This window comes from Podarcis vaucheri (genome assembly GCF_965113315.1).
Source record: "Podarcis vaucheri genome assembly, chromosome: 8".
NCBI lineage: Eukaryota > Metazoa > Chordata > Lepidosauria > Squamata > Lacertidae > Podarcis > Podarcis vaucheri.
In genome coordinates this window covers 88,958,163-88,982,499 of record NC_138766.1, presented here as the reverse complement: position 1 = coordinate 88,982,499, position 24,337 = coordinate 88,958,163, and the positions used below count along the sequence as shown (strand labels likewise).

The following is a 24,337-nucleotide window of genomic DNA, read 5'->3' as shown; positions in this document are numbered from 1 at the left end:
CAAGCCGAAGAGGCTTAGTGGTTTAGACTACAGCGACTCCCGTGTCCATAGACCAGGTGGTCCTCAGTCTGGGAAAGGTACATTCTCTCTCTCTCTCTCTCTCTCTCTCTCTCTCTCTCTTTCTCTCTCTCTCTCACACACACACACGCACACACACACAAACACACAGCCTTATGACATCTCCAAGACACTGCTGGATATGACTCTTTTTCAGTCAAGCAGGAGGAAATGTATTTTAAGCCCTATCAGTCATTTCTCTGGGAAGCTATTATTGCCGGCGACCAAGTTCCAACAGCAGCTCGCTTCTGCCCCTCAAAGGTTCCTCCACGGTTCCCAGCCGGCCCTGGGAGCTGCGGGCAGATCAGGAGTCTCTGTCTCCTCCCACATGCCTGGCATCTGTCAGGCAAGATAGCCTGGGAATCCTGCCTTCCTTTGGCAGAGCCTCAACAGCCAGCTTGAAGCTGCGCAGCTGTTCATCACTGGGTGCAGAAATCCTTTCTAAAGGACTTCAGGAGGACTACATGGGGGCATTGGTGCTATCTTCACCAGGCCAGGTGTGGCGATCACACAGGGTCCCCGGACGTTTAACAGCCTATTGATCCCTGTGCCACCACTCTGATCACTTCCCCGCTGCCACCAACCCGTTACTCTCTAGTAAAACACTGAGTCCATCCAGTTGTTAAAAGTGAACCAAAAATGCAAGTTTATTTTACAAACATAGACAAGTTTATGGTTTCACAGATAATACTCCTGTCAGTTTCTTAACTATAGTTTATTTACAAGCCTTTTGTTGTTTAGTCGTTTAGTTGTGTCCGACTCTCCGTGACCCCATGGACCAGAGCACGCCAGGCACTCCTGTCTTCCACTGCCTCCCGCAGTTTGGTCAGACTGGTAGCTTCGAGAACACTGTCCAGCCATCTCGTCCTCTGTTGTCCCCTTCTCCTTGTGCCCTCCATCTTTCCCAACTTCAGGGTCTTTTCCAGGGAGTCTTCTCTTCTCATGAGGTGGCCAAAGTCTTGGAGCGTCAGCTTCACAATCTGTTCTTCCAGTGAGCACTCAGGGCTGATTTCCTTCAGAATGGATAGGTTTGATCTTCTTGCGGTCTATGGGACTCTCAAGAGTCTCCTCCAGCACCATAATTCAAAAGCATTGATTCTTCAGCGATCAGCCTTCTTTATGGTCCAGCTCTCACTTCCATACATCACTACTGGGAAAACCATCGCTTTAACTATAAGGACCTGTGTTGGCAAGGTGATGTCTCTTTCTCCAAATACCTTCTGACTGATTATCTCAACTGTTAGATTGACTCCTCTTAACAAATTCTCTCCCTCTCTCACACCAGACTAGCCCAACCCACAGACTTATCCTCCCTCTCTTGTCTAACTCCAGACTGTCTTCTCAACCACTCTAACTCATCTTAACAAATTCTCCCTGTGCTTAAACCTTATATAAAGTTAACTCTGCCCCTTGGGTTCCCATTGGTTAGTCATTTTACAATTAGTTAACCCTTTCCCTATGAACCCAATATGATGTCACACACATAGGAAGCAAACACCACAGCAGGACTTTGGGGGCAGAAGTCCAGACTCAAGGAGAATGAGAGGGAAGGTCTCCAGCAGCAGCGGCTGGTGCCCATTGGCGTTGGTGGGGCAGAAGGCAAGGAGGACCACAGTAGGTGGAACAAGAGCTCATTCTGGTTTTGTGCCCATCTTTCTCCCTGCTGAGAGGGACACGGGTGGCGCTGTGGGTTAAACCACAGAGCCTAGGACTTGCTGATCAGAAGGTCGATGGTTTGAATCCCTGCGATGGGGTGAGCTCCCGTTGCTCGGTCCCTGCTCCTGCCAACCTAGCAGTTCGAAAGCACGTCAAAGTGCAAGTAGATAAATAGGTACAGCTCCGGCGGGAAGGTAAACGGTGTTTCCCTGCACTGCGCTCTGGTTTCGCCACATGACTCAGAAGCTGTACACCGGCTCCCTTGGCCAATAAAGTGAGATGAGCGCCACAACCCCAGAGTCGGTCACGACTGGACCTAATGGTCAGGGGTCCCTTTACCTTTTGCTCCCTGCTGAGTTCAGCTGAGACAGGGGAGGAGGACGCTGGCAGCCTGGGCCACATCCTGGGCTGGTTGGAAGCCAGAAGGCCAGCAGGAGTGGGGCTAGCTAAGTGTAGACTGAAGTTGAAGGGCCATTTTCCCACCACAAATTGTGTGCAAGGCATTTTGAGGATAACATCACTTGCCTCTGGATTTCAGAATTCTAACAGGTCCTTCCATCTGGAGCTGTGTTGTTTGAGTTTCAGCTGTTACAGCTTTGGGATGTGGGTGAGGTACCTGGACTGGAGTAAACAACTTTGTACATGCTTGGTGTTTATCCCTCGTGGCTGCTCAAATCTAGGAGGGAGTGGATGGCCAGCTGAATCAGGACCAGACAGGTGGTTCCAGCCCACCTGGAAGAGATGGCAGTAACAACTTAAGAAACTTTCCCCAGACACAGAAAATCTGAATAATTATAGCCACAAATGGACCCAGGGATCCTAGGGATGGATGGATCTGTTAATTCCAGTTTCTCTCAGTTTTTCATGTTAAATTCATGTCTCCACATGTCTGCAAAAATCTACAATTTTTTTAAAGAAACCACATGCACCTGCATTTAAGCCTGATTTTTTCAAAATATAGTTTTTATTAAATTTTCTTGTTTGCAATTTCAAATACACATTTTACATCCTTGAGATATCAATGACTTCCCTTCCTCTCTTTCCATGGGTCATTTTACATATCTTAAATCCCTGCATATTTTACAAAAACTATACCCACCGGTTTTCCATTATTGCATCCATCAAAACCTATTCACGCTGTTGAATTTATCTTAATGCTGCCAGCGTTTTCAACTGTACACAGTTATTTTCCGCATATTCAATAAACGTTTTCCCATCTTCTTTAAACATATGTTCTTCTTGTTCTCTTATTCTATATGTTAAGTCTGCAAGTTGTGCATACCCTGTCAACTTCAGTTCTTTGGTTAGGACCTCACTCATTTTCCATTTGGGGGCTACCACCCTGATCTCTGAGTGGTGCGAGATTCCAGAGGTTCCAGGTGTTTAAGTGAAGTTCTATTTCCTTGGAATGGGGGGCAGTGGAGACTGTGGTGTCTTTACGATAATATGGTTTGTTTACACAGATATAGCCTTTGATGGAGGGGCTTACAGCATTAGCATCCCATATCTTGCTTCTCCCAAAGATACAGCCTTGGATTCAAGCAGAAATCAAGCATGGCTCTCACTCTTAGTCTTCTGCCTGCAGCCTGCTTCTAGCACAGCTCCCACATACATAACATTCTGGCTTTAATATTTCTCACCACCAGCCATTTGCCCTCCGGCACAAGGCAACTTCCTTTATTCTACTAACATACTTTGTTGTTGTTGTTTAGTTGTGTCTGACTCTTCGTGACCCCATGGACCAGAGCACGCAAGGCACGCCTGTCTTCCACTGCCTCCCAGAGTTTGGTCAGACTCATGTTGGTAGCTTCGAGAACACTGTCCCACCATCTCATCCTCTGTCGTCCCCTTCTCCTTGTGCCCTCCATCTTTCCCAACATCAGGGTCTTTTCCAGGGAGTCTTCTCTTCTCATGAGGTGGCCAAAGTATTGGAGCCTCAGCTTCAGGATCTGACCTTCCAGTGAGCACTCAGGGCTGATTTCTCTCAGAATGGATAGGTTTGATCTTCTTGCAGTCCATGGGACTCTCAAGAGTCTCCTCCAGCACCATAATTCAAAAGCATTGATTCTTCGGCAGTCAGCCTTCTTTATGGTCCAGCTCTCACTTCCATACATCACTACTGGGAAAACCATAGCTTGAATTATATGGACCTTTGTCGGCAAGGTGAATTCTCTGCTTTTTAAGATGCTGTCTAGGTTTGCCATTGCTTTTCTCCCAAGAAGCAGATGTCTTTTAATTTAATTCAATGTAATTTAATTGATCTTCATGGTCCCTTCCAACTCTATGATCCCTGATTTAGTCTCTGGAAGTCCTTTTCTGTCTGCTCTGGCATACCATGTCATGCACTGTCCTGGATTCGGTCTACCTGTCAAAGAGACACACGCTTGCAGCCCTAATCCAAAGGCATTTTGAGCTTTGCCAACTCTTCATTGGGATAGCGCCGGTGCTTAACCCTCCCCCTTCCATTTCTATGCTCCTGCTGCAACTGTGACATTTCGCCACAAGAGGGAGCTGCTGCCCTGCTGCTCTTGGGCACCACCAGTGCGACTGGTGGGAAGGAGGTACTGCAGCTTCCCAAATCACCCAGCTCCTGGGAGTTCTCAAGCTGCAGTTCCGTAGTGCTGTTCCCCCAGGTTACAACCCTTCACGGCTGTGTGAAAACAATACAGCCGTGTGCATAGCCATGCAGCCTGGGGCCCTTTTGCAAAGGTGTTATTAATATATGGAATCCATTGTCTCAAAGTTTTGGTGACGATCCAATGTTATTATTATTATTTAGGTAAAGGGACCTCTGACCATTAGGTCCAGTCGTGACCGACTCTGGGGTTGCGACGCTCATCTTGCTTTATTGGCCAAGGGAGCTGGCATACAACTTCCGGGTCATGTGGCCAGCAGGACTAAGCCGCTTCTGGCGAACCAGAGCAGCGCACAGAAACACCGTTTACCTTCCCGCTGGAGCAGTACCTATTTATCTACTTGCACTTTGACGTGCTTTCGAACTGCTAGGTTGGCAGGAGCAGGGACCGTGCAACAGGAGCTCACCCCGTCATTGCGGGGATTCGAACCGCTGACCTTCTGATTGGCAAGTCCTAGGCTCTGTGGTTTAACCCACAGCGCCACCCACATCCCTATTATTTAAGGAACCCTGCTCTTTGCTGCTGAAGTGGAACAAACAGCAATTCATGGATAACCTGAATTGCTGTTCCGATTCAGCAGTAAAGAGCAGTTTTTCCAAGGAAAGGAAAGAAAAAGCACTCAGATGCAAAGTTTGAAAACGTGGACCTGTGCTTAGAAAGTACAGGACAGAAAGTAAGTGTTGATGAGCCCATAGTTGAGAGCAAAGTCTTCCTTTTTTGTATAAGCTTTCCAGGGGCAGACGGCTGGAGACAGGAAGAAGGTCATTCCTTCTGTCCTCGGTTTACACTGGGAAATCAAGTGAGGACAGCAAAGCGCCTGGGGGCTGTTAGCACAGCATTAGTTCCAGTAGCAGCAATTTGATAAATGGATTTCCATCCATCGGAATTGGTTGGGTAAACAGACTCCATCCTTAGCTGCCTCTGGAGCACATAGCAAGAGGGAGCCTTTCAGTGACACCAATTAAGACGAACGAGAGCCCTTAGGTTTCCTTCCGTGAGGAGTTGGACCACAACAACATCCCTGCCAGGCATATTTATGGCTCGTCGTAACAAAAAAGCAAGACAGAACTTGTGGGAATAAGTGACGCAACGCCAGAGATGGGGGCTGCCCAACTTTGGACATTACTGCAACAAATTGCTTCTGTAGGGTGTTCCACAGAACACTTTGCCATCCGGATCTCACAGAAGCTGAGAGTCGAGAGGTCGGTGGGCTGTTTTGAATCAGGCACAACATTGTCTTTTTTTATATTGAGTCAGGCCTGTGGAACTCAGGGCTGTTGGTGACTCTCTGAGATCTGAATTTCTGAGAACTTGAAAGAGAGACTTTCTGGTTCCAACCCTGTAAAATACTGTATTTTTTGCTCCATAAGGCACACCTGATAAGGCACACCTGAGCAGCTCTGGGTTAGCCCACGAAGCCTCTGCAGGGCAGCGGGATGAAGGCTCCCCGCTGCCCTGTGGAGACTTTGCACCGCTAAGGCAGAAGCTAAAACAGCTAGAGGGAGCGCTGTGCAGCCCTCTCTCTAGCTGTTCTGGCTTCTGGGGTAGCCCGTGAAGCCTCCACAGGGCAGCAGCGAGCCTTCATCCCGCTGCCCTGCAGTGGCTTCGTGGGCTACCCCAGAGCTGCTCAGGAGCTTATCGGGGCTGGCGGGGGGAAGCTCTGGGAGTATTCCCCACCTCCCACAAAAGTCCACAGGAGCTGCACACCCTTTAAGGAGCGTACCGCTCCTGCAGGCTTTTTTACAAGGTGGGAGAAGAGACTGATGCGGCCAGTCAGTCCCTTCTCCCTCCTGGGGAAAAGCCTGCAAGAGCCGCATGGAGCTTGTGTGCGGCTCTTGGGGGCTTTTCCCGCCTGCCTCCCCCCTGCATTCGCTCCATAAGACGCACACACTTCCCCTCATTTTTTAGGAGGGAAAAAGTGTGTCTTATGGAGCGAAAAATATGGTAGTGTTGCGAGTCTGGGGGAATTCCATGGCTGAAGGAGCCAGGCAAGTTTCTTAGTGACTTAGCGGGCCCTAAGTATGTTAAAAAGCAAAGACATCACCTTGTCGACAAAGGTCCGTAAAGCTATAAATCCACAAAGAGATCATCAGAGGATTTGGGGGCAGCGCTGATGAAGTCTAGCTGTTTCCTCTTTCCATCAAGAGCAGGTGGAGCAGAAAGGGAATAATGGACCAGAAAGGGAATAAACTGAAGCTCCTTTCCTACAATACAGAGATACCTACAGCAGCTGTTTCATTGGCTGCAGAGGTAGTAAATATATCTGTCCTGGAAAGGGGTGCACACTGTCATGGACTGGTTGGGTGCAGAGGAAAGTTCGGAGGAACCAGATGGGGAATCCCAAGGGAAGAAGGTTCAGAGCCTGGGGAGTGGTGGTGGGAAGACAATGAGTGGGCAGAGGGAGAAGACAGGGAGAAGGTGTCGGGAGCTGAAGGGGTAACGGGGTTTAGTGAGCAAGGAGAGTCTGTGGCAGAGAGCAGTCCAGAATCAGAATCAGAGGCAGAAGCTGAAGCAGGCAAGGGAGAGGAGGGAAGTGAAGACGCAGAAATGAATTAGTCTGTTGAAGAGTCATGGGTGTCTCCCCCTCCTCCCGTACCCACCTTGTCTCCCGGCACCAGGAGAGGCCTGAAAAGGGTGCAGGAGAGATGGCTGCCTGCCGGCGCAGTCTATGATTGCCCACTGGGAATGAGCTGCTGTGCTCATTAGGAATGACACTCAACCAAGTCTGTGAAGATCGTGTTTCGGCTAATAGTCAAAGTCAACTTTGGACTGTGTTATTACTGACCTGTACAATCACATCACGGGCCGATGGTGGCGCTATGGGTTAAACCACAGAGCCTAGGACTTGCTGATCAGAAGGTCGGCAATTCGAATCCCCGTGACGGGGTGAGCTCCCATTGCTCAGTCCCTGCTCCTGCCAACCTAGCAGTTCGAAAGCACGTCAGTGCAAGTAGATAAATAGGTACCGCTCCGGCGGGAAGGTAAACGGCGTTTCCATGCACTACAGTGGTACCTCAGGTTACATTCACTTCAGGTTACATACGCTTCAGGTTACAGGCTCTGCTAACCCAGAAATAGTACCTTGGGTTAAGAACTTTGCTTCAGGATGAGAACAGAAATTGTGCTCCGGCAGCGCGGCAGCAGCAGGAGGCCCCATTAGCTAAAGTGGTGCTTCAGGTTAAGAACAGTTTCAGGTTAAGAACGGACCTCCGGAATGAATTAAGTACTTAACCCGAGGTACCACTGTACTCTGGTTCGCCAGAAGCAGCTTAGTCATGCTGGCCACAGGACCCAGAAGCTGTACACCAGCTCCCTTGGCCAATAAAGCGAGATGAGCGCTGCAACCCCAGAGTTGGCCACGACTGAACCGAATGGTCAGGGGTCCCTTTATCCTTTACAGTTGCACCACACAGACACGGAGAGGGAGAGGGAGAGGGAGAGGGAGAGGGAGAGGGAGAGAGAATCTGTTTTAGAGTGCTTGTGAATGCACAGACAGTACTATGACTAAAAACTCTTTCTTCCAAGGCTGGGTGTCCCAGCAATGCCCCTTCCTGGGAAACAAGAACCTCACTATTGTTTTGCATGTCCTGCTAACTTCTTGTCTTGACTTCTGTGATGTGATTTATATGAGATTGCCCTTGGAGACAGTTCAGGAACTTTGGCAACACCCATTTAAAGGACATGGCTTCCCTCAAAACATCCTGGAGGCTTTAGTTTGTTAAGATGCTGGGAATTGTAGCTGTGTGAAGGATAAATTGCATCTCCTAGGATTATTTGGGGGAAGCCAGGACTGTAAAAACAATGTAAGGTGGTGATGTGACTTGCTGCAATTTGACAAAATGGCTCTCATGCTGAGCTGAGCACACATGACACCAGTTTTCAAAGGATCCCACTGGTTAGCATTTAGTTTCCAGGCTGGACTCAAAGTGTTTGCTTTAAAAAAGAAAGAGGTGATGGATTCAGGATAGTTGAGAGAACATATTCCCCCAAATACCCTCTGCAGTGAGAGTTGCTTTTTTATATGCTGTGATCTTTTTATGTGAACTGCCCTGAGACCTCCGGGTATAGGGCGGTTTATAAATAAAAATAAATATAATACCACCATCTGAGATGAGATTCACTTCAGTTCTTCCAGAACAGAAGCCTTTTTAGTGGTGGCCCCGTTGGTCTCCCAGCCCTGTCTCACTCGCCCATTCAGAAAAACCAGAAGCACATTCTTCTTTTCCAGTCCCCTTTGTGCTGCTGGAATCTAGTTTTTAAACCTTGCCTCCCTCTTTATAGTTGTGTGTGTTTGGATTCTAGATTAATGTTCATTGGGTTTTAACTTCGTATCTCTCTGTGTCTCTCTAAGCCACCTTGAGCATATTTGCTCACAAGCAAAGGGACACAGAGGGTTCCTCCCCCCCACGCCTTGGCCCGGAATAAATAAATAAATAAATAAAGCCACCCCACAAGGCTTAAATACTCAGCAAGTCCCATGCCACTTCATAAATTTCCAAGAGATCTGAGGCAGCGAGCCAGGAGCTTGCAAAGTAGTTTGGAGTACAGACAGAAGACAAGGAGTTTCATTTTTTTTCCCTCCTCTCTCTCTTTTCGGTTTCCAGTGCCTATTCCACACTCTGCTGCCTGTCTTTGTGTCCAACGCTATATTTAGAAGGAGGAGGGAGAAAGAAAGAAAGAAAGAAAGAAAGAAAGAAAGAAAGAAAGAAAGAAAGAAAGAAAGAAAGAAAGAATTTTTTCTTCTTCTTCTGGAGGCATTACTTTCCATTCGGAATATCTCCCAAGCATCTTGAATGAAAAGCACCAATTCCATAGGTAAGAATTTATTCTTGTTTTTACTGTCTCTGCTTCTCTGCAGCCCAGACTGCATGGACACTGGACTTTTAAAGCACACATCCCCTCACCCCAAAGAACCCTGGTAGCTGTAGTTAGTGCTGAGACCTGCAGCTTTGTGGGGGTGAACTACAGTTCCCAGAATCCTTTGGTTGGGGGAAAGAATGTCCTCATCTGACCCTGGTCAGGGACCTCTACTATCTATCACTCTTGCTTTCTGTTTCCCATCTAAGAAATGACTTCTGGTTTTAATTTGACATTTCCCCCACCGAAAAGGAAAATATACAATAGATATATAATACTGCAAATGAACATCACCAGTGTTTGGTTACTAGCTGAACCCAGCTTCCCTTTGAAATCCACAATTCTCCAAATTTCCCAATGCAGTTCCGCAACTCCAAAGTGTGTATAACAGGGTATATGCAGAAAAAATGTGTTATGTTAGCAATAGTAATATGCAAAAAATGTATTATATTAGTGAAAGCCACATGCAGAAAGGTGTTTCAGGATGTGCAGATCAGGTAAACCAAATTTCTTCCCCATCTCTAGCTGGAGAGAGGTTCTGCAAGTCACAGCAGACTAGTGGGGGCTGATGGTTTGATTTTATCCACAGTAGCCTATGTGTGTTGAATCCCTTCTAGAATCCCATGTGAAGCTCCCAGGGGCTCCACAAACCTCTCACCTTGACAAGAAGCATCATCATAACACAGCCTGTGGGCAAGACCTTTTTTACTTTTAAACCCTGGTCCCCATGCCAGCTGCTCCCCTTCAGTATGCCTTAGCAAAGCTTTCTCTAGGGAGCCAACCAGAATCCAGAAGTAAGTTTTTGTGCAGATCCTCCATCCACGAGCCAGTCAGGGACCCAACCAGATGGGTCATGCAAGGAAGATGGTTTAGAGTTGCAAATTAGACAGCCACTTCCAGAACAGCCTTGTACCTGCATGTGGAGGAGAACATGCATATTATTATTATTATTATTATTATTATTATTATTATTATTATTATTACCCCACCCATTTGGCTGGGTTTCGCCAACCACTCTGAGCAGCTTCCAGCAGAATATAAAAACATAATAAAATGTCAAACGTAAAAGAATTCCTAATACTGGACTACCTTCAAATATCTTCTAAAACGTGTGTACAGTGGTACCTCAGGTTAAGAACTTACCGTAATTCGTTCTGGAGGTCCATTCTTAGCCTGAAACTGTTCTTAACCTGAAGCACCACTTTAGCTAATGGGACCTCCTGCTGCCGCCACGCTGCCTCATGATTTCTGTTCTCATCCTGAAGCAAAGTTCTTAACCCGAGGTACTATTTCTGGGTTAGCAGAGTCTGTAACCTGAAGTGTCTGTAACCTGAAGCGTATGTAACCCGAGGTACCACTGTAGTTCTTTATCTCCTTGACACCTGATGGGAGGGCTCTACCACCGAGAAGGCCCTTTGCCTGGTTCCCTTTAGCTTCACTTCTAGCAGTGAGGGAACCACCAGAAGACCCTCAGAGCTGGACCTCAGTGTCCGGGCTGAACGATGGGGGTGGAGACGCTCCTTCAGGTCTACTGAACTGAGGCCGTTCAGGGCTTTAAAGGTCAGCACCAAGACTTTGAATTGTGCGTACAGGGAGTCAGTGAAGATCCTTTAGAACCAGTGTGATATGGTCCAGGCAACAGCCCACAGTCACCAGTCCTGCTGCCGCATTCTGGATTAGTTGTAGTTTCCAAGTCACCTTCCAAGGTTCCCTCCCCATTGTACACAAACACATGCTGTTGGCTCCTCACCTGTGCACAACCCCATCCATCCATGAATCTCATTGATGGACCATCAGGTAGTTCAACTTAGCAACTAGAAGGGCAGTTGTGATGATTTAGTGGGGGAAATCCAAGGATGAAATTGATGGACTATGCAGAGTTAGATAAATTAACAGGAAGGATTCAAAACCTGCGGGGCCAGAGATTCTCAGAAGACTGGAGTAAATTTACAAACTATTTGAAAAGCAATTGTGATGAACAGATTATGCTAATAGGATTACAAGAAGCTTTGTAAGGGGAACTATTTGAAATATTGCAAGAAAGACTATGAGGAGAATTATTAGTTAAAGATAATTAAATGTAATATAGAAATTAAGAAATGCATAATTAGTGACAGAGAACCGAAAATCATCAGAGGTGTTGACGGAAGTCTAAAATATTGTATAAGATGAGAAGTTAAGTTGTATGACTGTTGGAATTGGTGTGTGTGTGTGTGTGTGTGTGTGTGTGTGTGTGTACATATATATATAAGAGTTAGTGGGGGAAATCCATGCCTACGTCCTGAGGTTCTTTGAAGGCTATGAATGTCAATGGAATAATATTATTAGTAATACAGGAAGGTGCCAGCTGTCCAAATCCATGGCATTTCCTGGGAGTTTGGCTTCTGTTGCTGCGGCTGCTGTAAGAGAGGAGGAAGAGGGATACAGAAGCAGCACTAGTCTGTAATCCTATCCCTGCCTCCAAATACCTGTACAGTGGTGCCTCGCAAGACAGAAAAGCCGCTAGACGAAAGGGTTTTCCGTTTTTGAGCTGCTTCGCAAGACGATTTTCCCTATGGGCTTGCTTTGCACGACGAAAACGTATTGCGAGTGTTCCGATTTTTTTTCGTCCGCCCCTTTTTTCTAAGCCGCTAAGATGCTAATAGCCTTTTAGCCACTAATCCGCTAAGACTTTAATAGCTGCTAAGCCTTTAATAGCCGCTAAACCGCTAATAGCGCTAATCCGCTAATCCGCTAATAGGGTTGCTTCGCAAGACAAAAAAACCGCTAGGCAAAGAGACTCACGGAACGGATTAATTTCGTCTTGCGAGGCACCACTGTACCTGGGTGTGTTTGAGATCTTCCATCCTTGGCCTTTGGGGTTGTGTTTTTGCCCTCAAGTGCCTGGCAATGGGCTTATAGCACATGCCTTGTTGGGACCTTTCCTGGGCACCTGGTGTGCAGGTGCTGGGTGAGGCAGATCTTGGTCCTAGACAAACAGAGAGACTGTCAAGGGCATGATCCACTGCAGGCATTCAGTTCGAAGGGTCACACCATTAATGCTTGTTGTTGTTGTTGTTGTTGTTTAGTCGTGTCCGACTCTTCGTGACTCCATGGACCAGAGCACGCCAGGCACGCTTGCTTCCACTGCATCCCGCAGTTTGGTCAAACTCATGCTGGTAGCTTTGAGGACACTGTCCAACCATCTCGTCCTCTGTCGTCCCCTTCTCCTTTCCCAACACCAGGGTCTTTTCCAGGGAGTCTTCTCTTCTCATGAGGTGGCCAAAGTATTGGAGCCTCAGCTTCACGATCTGTCCTTCCAGTGAGCACTCAGGGCTGATTTCCTTCAGAATGGATCGGTTGGATCTTCTTGCAGTCCATGGGATTCTCAAGAGTCTCCTCCAGCACCATAATTCAGAAGCACCAGTTCCTTAGTGATCGGCCTTCTTTATGGTCCAGCTCTCACTTCCATACATCACTACTGGGAAAACTATAGCTTTAACTATACTATGCTAGCCTGCTCTAAATCTTTGCCCCCCAGGCAATCAGCTGTGGGTACGTCAGAAACTGCTCAAGCTCAGAGGAACCTGTGGGTGCTAATGTTTGTGTTGTTGTTCCTTAACACAGCAGCCTTGTATCTTTAAGTCAGCAGCCTTGCAGCAACTGCAAAGTGTCCTCTCAAAGCTCAGCCGAGAGGGAGAGAGTGCGTGTGGTGTCTGTAAATCTTCCCCAGTGTCATTTCACCCTTATTAGGCAGTTAACAGTTTTATATAAATAGTACATCTGTCCGGGGATTAGCGCGGCAAGAGGATGTTTACAGTGTGTGTATTTGCCACTGTTGTCCTTAGAATAAACACCTTTCATTGCACTCAAGGTGACCAGATGTAGTTTGGTGTCAGGGTGGGGACTACCCCCTCCCCCCGCTCAAAGCTGGATTCGGGTAACTCGTCCATATGGCAACAAGCCACGCTCCCCGTTGAATGCCGTGCTACAGAACTGGGAGCGCAGGAATTGTTTAAGCATCACATCGTCTTCGAAAGGGAAGACAGAGGAGGATCAGCAGCTCTCAACTGGGAGATGGAATCTCTTGGTCAAGAGGCCAGGATTCCCTGCACCCAAATTTCTGGGAGAGATGGCCTTCATGCCTTGATGATGGGGGTGCCCTGTTGGTGGTTGAAAGACAGTGCTGTATTTATTCTGATGCAAGAGTGAGATGCAGGAGAGGGGGAAAGGAGCCATCTCTTTATAGTTCATGGGTAGGCAAACTAAGGCCCGGGGGCCGGATGCGGCCCAATCGCCTTCTAAATCCAGCCTGCGGATGGTCCGGGAATCAGCGTGTTTTTACATGAGTAGAATGTGTGCCTTTATATAAAATGCATCTTTGGGTTCTTTGTGGGGCATAGGAATTCATTCCTTCCTCCCCTTCAAAATATAGTCCACCCCCCCCCCCTCAAGGTCTGAGGGACAGTGGACCGGCCCCCTGCTGAAAAAAAATCGCTGACCCCTGGCATAGTTAAACTACAGAATTCGGTACCAAAGGATGCAGCACCGAGAACCAGTGTGGTGTAGTTGTTAAGAGTGGTTAAGAGCGGTAGACTCATAATCTGGTGAACCGGGTTCGCTTCCTTGCTCCTCCACATGCAGCTGCTGGGTGACCTTGGGCTAGTCACACTTTTTTGAAGTCTCTCAGCCCCACTCACCTCACAGAGTGTTTGTTGTGGGGGAGGAAGGGAAAGGAGAATATTAGCTGCTTTGAGACTCCTTCAGGTAGTGATAAAGCAGGATATCAAATCCAAACTCCTCCTCCTCCTCCTTCTCCTCCTCTTCTTCTTCTCCTTCTTCTTCTCCCCCTCCTCCTCCTCCTCCTCCTCCTCCTCCTCCTTCTTCTTCTTCTTCTTCCCATTGCCTTAGATGGGTTTCGTGTTTGGTGCAAGGATGGCCACTGTAGGAATCAGGATGCTAAACTGGCTGGGCCTTTGGTCTGATTCAGCAGGGCTCTGATTTTCTTATGGAGTCTCAGTATCTTGTGCTACGTAAGAACATGAGGAGAGCCTGCTGGATGATGCCTGTGAGAAACCATCAACCTGGATTCAAGCACAAGAGCATTCTCCTCTTCTGTGGTTTCCAGAAACTGGTACCCAGAAGCATGGCAGAGCCATCGCAGCCTGTAGGCATCAGTTGCCCTCCCCTCCTCCATGAATTTGTCCAATCCTCTTTTTAAAGCCATCCAAACTAGTCACCATCACTGCCTCTTGGGGGAGTTCCATAGTTGCTGCACTGCGGGGAAACCAGTTCCTTTTATGTGTGTTCTGAATCTTTCAACAACAAAGGGCACTGGGTGTGTGGCAGGAATTTATGTATAGGTTGGGGGGGTTGCCCCTCCAGCAGATATCATGCACATGCAGCCCACCACCAAAAACAGCACAATCACTTTTGTGACTTTTGTAATTTGTCCCCACAAAACACTTCATCACAGTTTCTTCTTATCTGTTCAAAGGGCCTTTGCTGCACGATACCAAATGTAAGAATTCACTGATAAATGTATCTATGTACTGGCTCACAGGGAAAACTTCAGAAATTCATATAGACATGTGAGCTCAGCTACTCAGCAGCCCCTCTGCCTGAGTGATAATCCCTGGCATCCCGATACCTGAGTGCCAGACAGGTAGCCATTCCAGAAATAACAAACCCAGATGAAGACAGAAGGGTGTGATTAACTTGGCTGGGAAACAGGGAAATGTAAATATCTCTTTGGTTACACTTGATGGGTGTTTGGTGGAGGGCAAGGAGAACCATGGGGCAGGGTCCAGGATGCTCCGATTACTGCCCCCAGACCTCCCCTCTCATGATGTAACCATGATGTATGAGTGATGTAGTTTGGGGGGCTGTAACATGGGGATTAGCAGCTAATAAAAGTTTGGGGGCTCTTTTGTTTGGGGCTTCCATCTTGTTCCACCTTGTGGCAGGTGGGAGTCCTGTCACGACAGTCTTCAATAAAGACCAAGCCTACTGGCTGCTGTTTTGCTCTGGTATTCCTGGCTGGTGTCCTTGGGGTTTTTTTTTTGTCCAAGGGAGCCATCAGATTTCTCCATTAACAGGTGACCTTGGATCCATCACCGCCTCTCAGTCTGTCATACCTCGCAGGGTTGTTAGGAGGATAAAATGGAGGAGAGCCATGCAAGTTTTCCTGAGCTTCTTGCAGGGAAGATGGGATGGGAATGCAGCAAAATAAAAGAATCCATCGACAAATGGTGCCAATAGCAGGAATAATTATTATTATTATTTATTATTATTATTATTATTTATACCCCACCCATCTGGCTGGGTTTCTCCAGCCACTCTAGGCGGCTTCCAACAGAATATTAAAATGCAATAACCTATTAAACATTAAAAGCTTCCCTGAAAGGGCTGCCTTCAGATGTCTTCTAAAAGTCTGGTAGTTGTTTTTCTCTTTGGCATCTGGTGGGAGGGTGTTCCACAGGGCGGGTGCCACCACTGAGAAGGCCCCCTGCCTGGTTCCCTGTAACCTCACTTCTCACAGTGAGGGAACCGCCAGAAGGCCCTCAGCGTTGGACCTCAGGGTCCGGGCAGAACGATGGGGGTGGAGACGCTCTTTCAGGTCTACTGGACCGCGGCCATTTAGGGCTTTAAAGGTCAACACCAACACTTTGAATTGTGCTGGGAAACGTACTGGGAGCCAATGTAGGTCTTTCAAGAAAGAGATCTGGGTAACTATTGGCTAATGGTCAACCTCTCTTTGGGGGGGGGGCAAGGTGTTCCAGTAGGTGGTGGCCGTCAGGTTCCAAGTGTTTTCGCGTAAAATGGATGATCTGGACCCATTCTCGTCATAGAACATGAGAACAACCTGCTGGATGAGATCAATGGCCCACCTAGTCCAGTGGCCAACCAGATGCCTGCAGAAAACCAACAAGCAGGATTAATGCACAAGGGCCATCAATAGCTATTATAGGTATGAGTTACTCGTGCGTAAGCTGGTGCCTTTCTCGGTTAATTTGCCTTGTTAAACCTTTCTGACTGCACAGCCCCTTCTCATCGTGGCTGCCTCAGTCACTGGCAGAACCCGTCAGTGGGCGTTTCTTGAACCTCTTCCAACATAAAAGTTCTTTGACACCCAGTCTCCTCCTCCTCTCACTGCACGGGAGTCTTCTGCGCAGGGAAGGCATGGGTAGCGGAGGACCTGGGCTCTCCTCACTGATGTCCAGTGAAGAGTCCTGGAGCCGTCTCTCCAATTCCCCCGTCTGCCCCCCTTCATCCCTGGTGTTGCGCTGAATGGCTTCCCCCTCTACTGAGCTGTTTCTCCCCCTGCTGCTGGGTCCTTCGCCAGCATCATCTGGGAGCCTCCCCTTCGCCTCTCCCTCCGATGTCAGTTCCCTGACAATAGCTTTCTCCTGTATGAATTTCTCCAATCCTCTTTGGAAGCCATCCAAGTTGGTGACCATCATTGGTGCCTGGCCTGGTTTGGAGACTGAAATCAATAGTACTGTGCTGGGAAGAGATGTGTGTCTCCTCCCGCTCTGTGTACTGTGCTCCCTTTTAAGATCCTTCCCTGCTCCCCCAGCCCCACCCATGTATACCTCTACTTTGGGAAGAAAAATCAAGATTTGTAGCTCAATGTGACATATTTAGAGGCTGTCTTGTTTTGGCCCTGAGCTGCTGTCTGACTTTTCCTCCCAAAGCTTGTGATGGGCTTGTGTGTGGGAGCTGAGGGGATGTGTATACACAATATAATTGTCCCAGCCTCCCCAATAAAATGTTTTTTATGAGGCTTGAAGTGTGTGCGCCGATAAATATAGAGATGAGTGAGGAACCAATTCCAATCAGCCCCGCCGCAGTGTCTCTTTTAAGAGAGCTCTTCAAATCAAGGGAATATTTTTAGCCGCTGTGACTTCAGTAGGGAAAAGTACCCTGAGAAGACAAAGCTTGGGAGATAAAAACAACAACAACAACCCTAAATGCGCAACCCAACAAGAAGGACTTAGCCACACTCCCTGCTCTTTCCAGGGAGAGCTCCCCACTTTAATGTTCCATGTCTGAGTATGTGGGTTGTTTGGATCAGAGCTTTTCCCGCAAAAAGCCACTCTCTGAAGCTGAATTGGATCAAATTTCCATTCCGGTTTCCCAACAGATTTGTGTTTGCTCCAACTGAGCTTTAAAGAGCGGGTTTCCGCGGGGTAAGCTCTGGAGCAAGTTTGATTGATGGATTGAATCATACAATTGTAGAGTTGGAAGGGACCCCCCAGGCATAGCTGTCAACTTTTCCCTTTTCTTGCAAGGAATCCTATTCGGAATAAGGGAATTTCCCTTAAAAATGGGAAAAGTTGACAGCTATGCCCCCAGGATCATCTAGTCCAACCCCTTGCAATGCAGGAATCTCGACTAAAGCATCCATGTCAGATGGCCATCCAACCTCTGCTTGAAAACCTCCAAAGAAGGAGAGTCCATAACCTCCCAAGGGAGTCTGCTCCACTGCAGGTTGCGAATGTGCATCCCGCACGGATCATGTTCGCAACCCGAGCGTCCACTGTCTCTCTATTCCGACCAGGTCTCTCCATAGTTTTCCGTCAGGTAATACGTTGTACTGGGCACTAGACTTCTGTTGTTGGTTGTTGTTGGCTGGTTTCATAAAATTTGTACAACAACCTGCAAAACGATTTACGAAAAAAGATAAAACAATGCTATTATCGATAAGAAAACTTAGCAAGAATAACACAACACAAGACTTTCAAAAAGTTAAACCAACAGTAGACGAAAAACAGACTAAAACTCACAACACCTTTCTAAACATCTGGGTAGGCTTGTCTAAACAAAACATTTTAGGCAAGCGCCAAAGAGGGGTCAATGAAGGCGTCTTCCTGATTTCAATAAGCAAGGAGTTCCAAAGTCTCCTGTAGGTGCACATGGTGCTGAGCCAAAAGGGTGTGAAGAATAATAATAATTTTTAAAAACCCATATTTATATGGCTGCCTACTGAGAAGATCAATAAAAAAGCAACTGTACCAAAAGGAATTATGGTGAAAATAAGAAATATTTTTTTTGGGGGGGCACCAAATTTTGTCCTTGCGGGGGTTGCCATGTTACCAAAAGCAGCCCCTGTCTTCAGGGTGGTTGCAGCTCCCCGTTAATGCAGACGGTTTGTTTAAATTGCGCTCTTTTGAGTTTTCACACCAGGAAAATGCATCTATGTATCTCGCTTTCTTTCTCAGAAATGTAGGAAGGTGCCTTATACAGTCATACCTCGGGATAAATACGCTTCAGGATAAGTATTTTCGGGTTGCGCTCCATGGCGACCCGGAAGTAACGGAGCACGTTACTTCTGGGTTTCGCCGCTTGCACATGCGCAAATGGTCAAAATGAGGTCACGTGCATGCGCAGAAGCGGTGAAACATGACCTGTGCACACGCAGAAACGCTGTCGCGGCTTACATTCTGCTCAGGATGTGAACGGGGCTCCGGAACGGATCCCGTTCACATCCCGAGGTACCACTGTACAGTGGTACCTCGGGTTAAGAACTTAATTGGTTCTGGAGGTCTGTTCTTAACCTGAAACTGTTCTTAACCTGAGGTACCACTTTAGCTCATGATTTCTGTTATCATCCTGAAGCAAAGGTCTTAACCTGAGGTACTATTTCTGGGTTAGCAGAGTCTGTCACCTGAAGCGTCTGTAACTTGAAGCATCTGTAACCCGAGATACCACTGTCCTGAGGCCGTGTTCCCACCATACATTGAATTCACTCCAATACTTCTTTAACTGTCATGGCTTCTCCCAAATAATTCTGGGAGCTGTAGTTTTCAGGCAGATGCTTCTACTTAAGGTGCTTGCAGCTGGAGAGGCCAGGAGCTGAGCACCTCCACATCTTCACAGTCTCTGGGTTGGCACGTACCCTCCAACATAACTCAGTTCGAAACAGGGACATCTCTCACTCTCCCCAACTGACCCTCCTCATTTTAAGTTCTTTATTTGAAAATCATATATGAAAATCATAGAGGGACGTGGGTGGCGCTGTGGGTTAAACCACAGAGCCTAGGACTTGCCGATCAGAAGGTTGGCGGTTCGAATCCCCGCGACAGGGTGAGCTCCCGTTGCTCGGTCCCTGCTCCTGCCAAGCTAGCAGTTCAAAAGCACGTCAAAGTGCAAATAGATAAATAGGTACCACTCCGGCGGGAAGGTAAACGGCATTTCCGTGCACTGCTCTGGTTCTCCAGAAGTGGCTTAGTCATGCTGGCCACATGACCCGGAAGTTGTATGCCAGCTCCCTTGGCCAATAAAGCAAGATGAGTGCCGCAACCCCAGAGTCGGTCATGACTGGACCTAATGGTCAGGGGTCCCTTTACCTTTATGAAAATCATGCACTGTTATTCAGGTAGAAAGATTTGCACATGGAAGTAGAGGGATTTTGCACCATGTCCTTCAGGGGGTTGCAGGTTCCCTTTCTGCCTGGCTCTGAGTCCTTTCTCCCAGTTTCATGCAGATACTCTCTCTTCTGCTCTTCACAGCAGCCTCTTCTTCCTGCCTCTCAGCCTTCATCAGGGCACTTGAGGAGCCCTCTCTGAAGGCACAGCCAGCCCTTCTCACTTTCCACAAAAGTAAAATACCATATTTGGCCAATCTGAGCTGGAGCAGAGCAAGAACTTGCCAAGAGACAAAGCGAACCGTTTGAAAGAAAGAAAGAAAGTTTTAACCCTTCATTTATAAATAAAATGATAAATCACTGGGAGAAAGTTTAAACACAGAGGTTTTGGAGAATTAAACAGGGTTGGGGGAAAAATTTTGCCCAGCAGCAGGAGCAAGGAAGAAGCAATAATAGTTATAACTTTGATTCAAGTCTAGGAGATGCAGGAAGCCAGAAACATTAATGCAGATGGTTTGTTTAAATTGCGCTCTTTTGAGTTTTCATGCCAGGAAAATGCATCTTTGTATCTCGCCTTCTTTCTCAGGAATGTAGGAAGATACTGAGGCTGTGTTCCCACCATACATTGAATTCGCTCTGATACCTTTTTAAACAGTCATGGCTTCTCCTAAAGAATTCTGGGAGCTGCAGTTTGCTAAAGGAGCTGGGAGTTGTTTGAAAACCGCTGTGCCCTATGCCATTCTCAGAGTTGTCTTACAAGCAATCCATCTAGGCCAGTGTTGTCCAATCGGCAGCTGGAGATTTCAGGCAGATGTTTGCTCCCTAAAGTCCTTGTAGCTGGAGAGGCCAGGAGCTGAGCACCTCCACATCTTCACAGTCTCTGGGTTAGGCATGTACCCTCCAACACAACTCAGACTGATCAATCAATCAATCAATCAATTTTTATTTATACCCCACCCTTTTGGGTTTAAAAACCGGGCTCAGGGCGGCACCTCAAATAGAAAACATTGATTAAAATGCAACTTGAAAACAGCATAAAATACAACATAAAATGCAGCGTCAATATCAATAAAATTCAAAAATTCAGGGGTCATTTTGGGGAAGGAAGGAAGGAAGGAAGGAAGGAAGGAAGGAAGGAAGGAAGGACCCAGTCAGTAGACATAAAGTGATCACCAAGTTGGTCCTACTAGGGCCAGCAAGAAGGCCAGGGAATAATTTAAATATGGGGTCCCAGAGAGGGTTTCTTCATAGAAGAGTAAAGGGGGAAAGGGAATAGAGGATCAAGCTAATTCAAATTGAAAGCCAGGCAGAATAGCTCTGTCTTACAGGCCCTGCAGAAGGAGATCAAGTCCTGCAGGGGCCTAGTCTCGTGGGACAGAGCAGTCCACCAGGTCGGAGCCATCACTGAAAAAGTCCTGGCCCTGGTGGAGGATAGTCTGACTTCCTTAGGGTCCGGGACCTTTAAGCTATTATTATTCATGGACCTTAGGGTCCTCTGTGGGACATACCAGGAGAGACGGTCCTGTAGATACGAGGGTCCTAGGCCGCATAGGACTTTAAAGGTCAAAACCAGCACCTTAAACCTGACCCTATACTCCACTGTGAGCCAGTGCAGTTGGTAGAGCACTGGGTGAATATGCTCCCATGGCAAGGACCCCATGAGGAGCCTCGCCGCAGCATTCTGCACCCACTGGAGTTTCTGGGACAGTTTCAAGGGCAGCCCCGCATAGAGCGAGTTACAGTAGTCAAGCCTGGAGGTGACCGCCGCATGGATCACTGTGGCCAGGTTGGGGCGGGAAAGGTAAATAGGGACATTTCTCACTGTCCCCAACTGACCCTCCTCATTTTAAGTTCCTTATACGAAAATCATGCACTGTTATTCAGGCAGAAAGATTTGCACATGGAAGTAGAGGGATTTTGCACCACATGTTCAGATCAATTGCCTGTGTGGAGTCTGGCCCAGAGTCCTTGCACCATCAGGATTGGATTTTGAGCCTAGCTTCCCTACAAAAGCCCTGCAACCTGTTTCCTGTAAGAACAATATGGCAAAAGCAACAACAGTTTCATGGGCATGTGCAAATTGCTGTTTCCCTCACCACTGAGCATCCAGACATATCTGGAAATAAGGGCAGGGCAAGGCCAGGCTTTGAGCCCTCGCATCTCCAGCTTCGAAAAAGTATCATGGGATTCAACATGTATTACTGTCATTACATGTCAGGGGACTGTCATCGGGACAGGGGAGGGAGGACAAAGAGAGCCTCCAAAACTCCTGAGGAGCAGTTCCTCTTCCAGCGGTGGGAAAAGCCACACCTCCAGTGGAGAAGAGAGGGTGTGCTGATCCCGTGGGTTACCCGAGAGCCGAGGTCCAAGTCCGGTCCGTGGTCAAAGGTGCAATGTGGAAGCAGTCTGTAGTAGCTGAAGCTGGGTGCAGGGCAGGGAGTCGGGTGAAGTCAGGAACAGGCTTGCAAGCAGGGAGCCTGGGCGGGTCAGGAGCTCAGGCAGGGAAGCAGGACAGGGTTCAGGCAGGAACAAGCAACCAACAATGTTGGGACTGGGACTGGCCGGCTTTTATCAGCCCCGAGGCATAGGGCAGCCCCGATCCTCTGGTGACTCGCCTCTCCCGGCCTGGAGGCAAGCACTCTTCCTGTGGGAACTTAGTTCCCTCTGCCTCTCTGCCCTGAGCCTCTGCAGCTCAGGAGAGGCTGGAGGGTTACCGGACCCAGAGGCAACCTCACCTTCCCCTGACGGGGCTGAGAGTGGAGCACCTGCAGGCAATGGGTCCTCCATCACCTCAGGAGCCAGAACAGACTCAGCTGGTGCCTGCACCTGAGGATCCAGCACAGGTGAGGACCCTTCAGGCTCAGGCCCCAGCCCCGGCTCAGCTGGTTCTGGAGGCGGGGACTCCTGTGCAGGCTGGGATTCCTCAGGTTCAGCCTCTGAGTCCGAATCCTAGGTCATCCCAGAGGGAAGGGGCCAGCTAAGCGAGGAAAGGGCTTGAGGATGCTGCTGAGAGCCCCGGCACCTCACCTAGCCAGCCTGGCCAGGAGGGACGCACGCCACTTCTGTCGCCCAGCTTGCACAGAGGGGTGAAACGCAAGGAGGGGAGGAGGCGGCTTGGGGTGCCAAAGTTCTTGTGTTGGGGGAGAAACCAGACGGGGCCACGCCTGGATTCTGCAAGTGACTAAGACAGACATGAACTTTGTGGATCTGCACTGTAAATAGTTTGCACAAATAAAACCTGTAAAAGACAGGTCGGTGTCCTGCCTGGTTACTCACAAGCAACCACCACCCGCATCTGACATTACAGTTCTGTGCAAATGTGAAACTGAGACTGACTCTTTGCTTGGTGTCTTGCAGGTGCCTGTAAAACACTCGGCCATGGCATCTCCCAATGACTCCACAGTGTTGCCCAATTACACCACTTACAGCCTGTTCAACAAATTTGTCCACCTCGATGGAGAACTGTCGGACACGTTTTATACCCTGTGGATAGTGCTGGTGGTGATCAATGCCATCATTTTCCTGGTGGGCGTGGTGTTGAACTCTCTGGCCCTCTACGTCTTTTGCTTCCGCACCAAGACGAAAACCACCTCGGTCATCTACACCATCAACCTGATCATCACCGACTTGCTGGTGGGCTTCTCTTTGCCCATCCGGATCATCATGCACTATAGCGCCAGGAACTGCCAGAGGTGTGCCCTCGTCCACATCTTCACCTACTTCGTCAACATGTATTGCAGCATCCTCTTCCTCACCTGCATCTGCATCGACCGGTACCTGGCCATTGTCCAGGTGGAAGCCTCCCGCCGGTGGAGGAACCCCAACTACGCCAAAGGCATCTGCATTTTCATCTGGGTCTTTGCCACCGTGGTCACCTTCTCCATCCTCACCATGGCCATGCAGTTCTCAGAGTGCTGCATCGCCCAGATCCTGCCCCTCATGGTCTGCGAGTACCTGTTCCCCCTTGTCATCATCACCTTCTTCACCACCAGGATCATGTGCGCCCTCTCCAAGCCGACGCTCATGCACCAGAGTCGCGAGCGGCGGATGAGGGCAGTGCAGCTCCTCATCACGGTCCTCATCATCTTCATGATCTGCTTCACTCCCTTCCACGTGCGCCAGCTGGCCATCTCCATCAACCCAGCCATGCCCAATGACATCAGCTTGATCGTCTACCACGTGACCGTCACCTTGAGCAGCCTCAACAGCTGCATGGACCCCATCGTCTACTGCTTTGTCACCAACAACTTTCAGTCAACCATGAAGAACATCTTCAGGAAGTCTGAGCCGGAGCAGACCAGTGGAGACATCATCAGCGTAAACAAGGGCTCGGGCTCGAATGCCATTATGGCCTTCTCAAATGCTGTAGGGACCCCACTGGCCCTGCCCTCACCAAATAGTACAGCGAGCTCCTAAAGGCTGGTGCGTCCCCATGTACATTGTTGTAAATGTCAGAATATGCGACACTATTCTCTTTCCTAAGAGTAATTTAGAACATCACGTGGACCTTCATCAAATATGAAGCAACACTCCTTGGGTTCTCCAGTGGCACCAAGAATGGCAGGCTGGCTTTCTCTTGTGGGAATGATATGGCGAGGTCTCCACTTCATTGCCAGTTCCTGGGTTTGCACCCCAGGACGGAGTCTGCATCCCGACTTTGCAGCACCAGCTCCCTCAAGCTGGGAACCACAGAGCAAAGGACAGTCGCAGCTACATATTTTGGCAGGTCTGTCCACTTCTCCACCATCACTTGGAGAAAACTTGAAACATAGAAGGGTGTTTT

General features: G+C 48.3%; 1 protein-coding gene across 1 annotated transcript; it reads left to right on the top strand.

Moving 5' to 3' along the window:
* Positions 1-24,337, top strand: GPR20 (G protein-coupled receptor 20). Its single transcript, XM_082235844.1, has 3 exons — positions 1-77; positions 8,954-9,164; positions 22,912-24,337. Exon 3 carries the CDS (start codon positions 22,933-22,935, stop codon positions 23,968-23,970), a length of 1,038 nt encoding a protein of 345 aa, XP_082091970.1. The 5' UTR covers positions 1-77; positions 8,954-9,164; positions 22,912-22,932; the 3' UTR covers positions 23,971-24,337.

Coding starts and splice junctions, on each gene's coding strand:
- GPR20 (XM_082235844.1), top strand. CDS start 22,933: ATGGCATCTCCCAATGACTCCACAGTGTTGCCCAATTACACCACTTAC.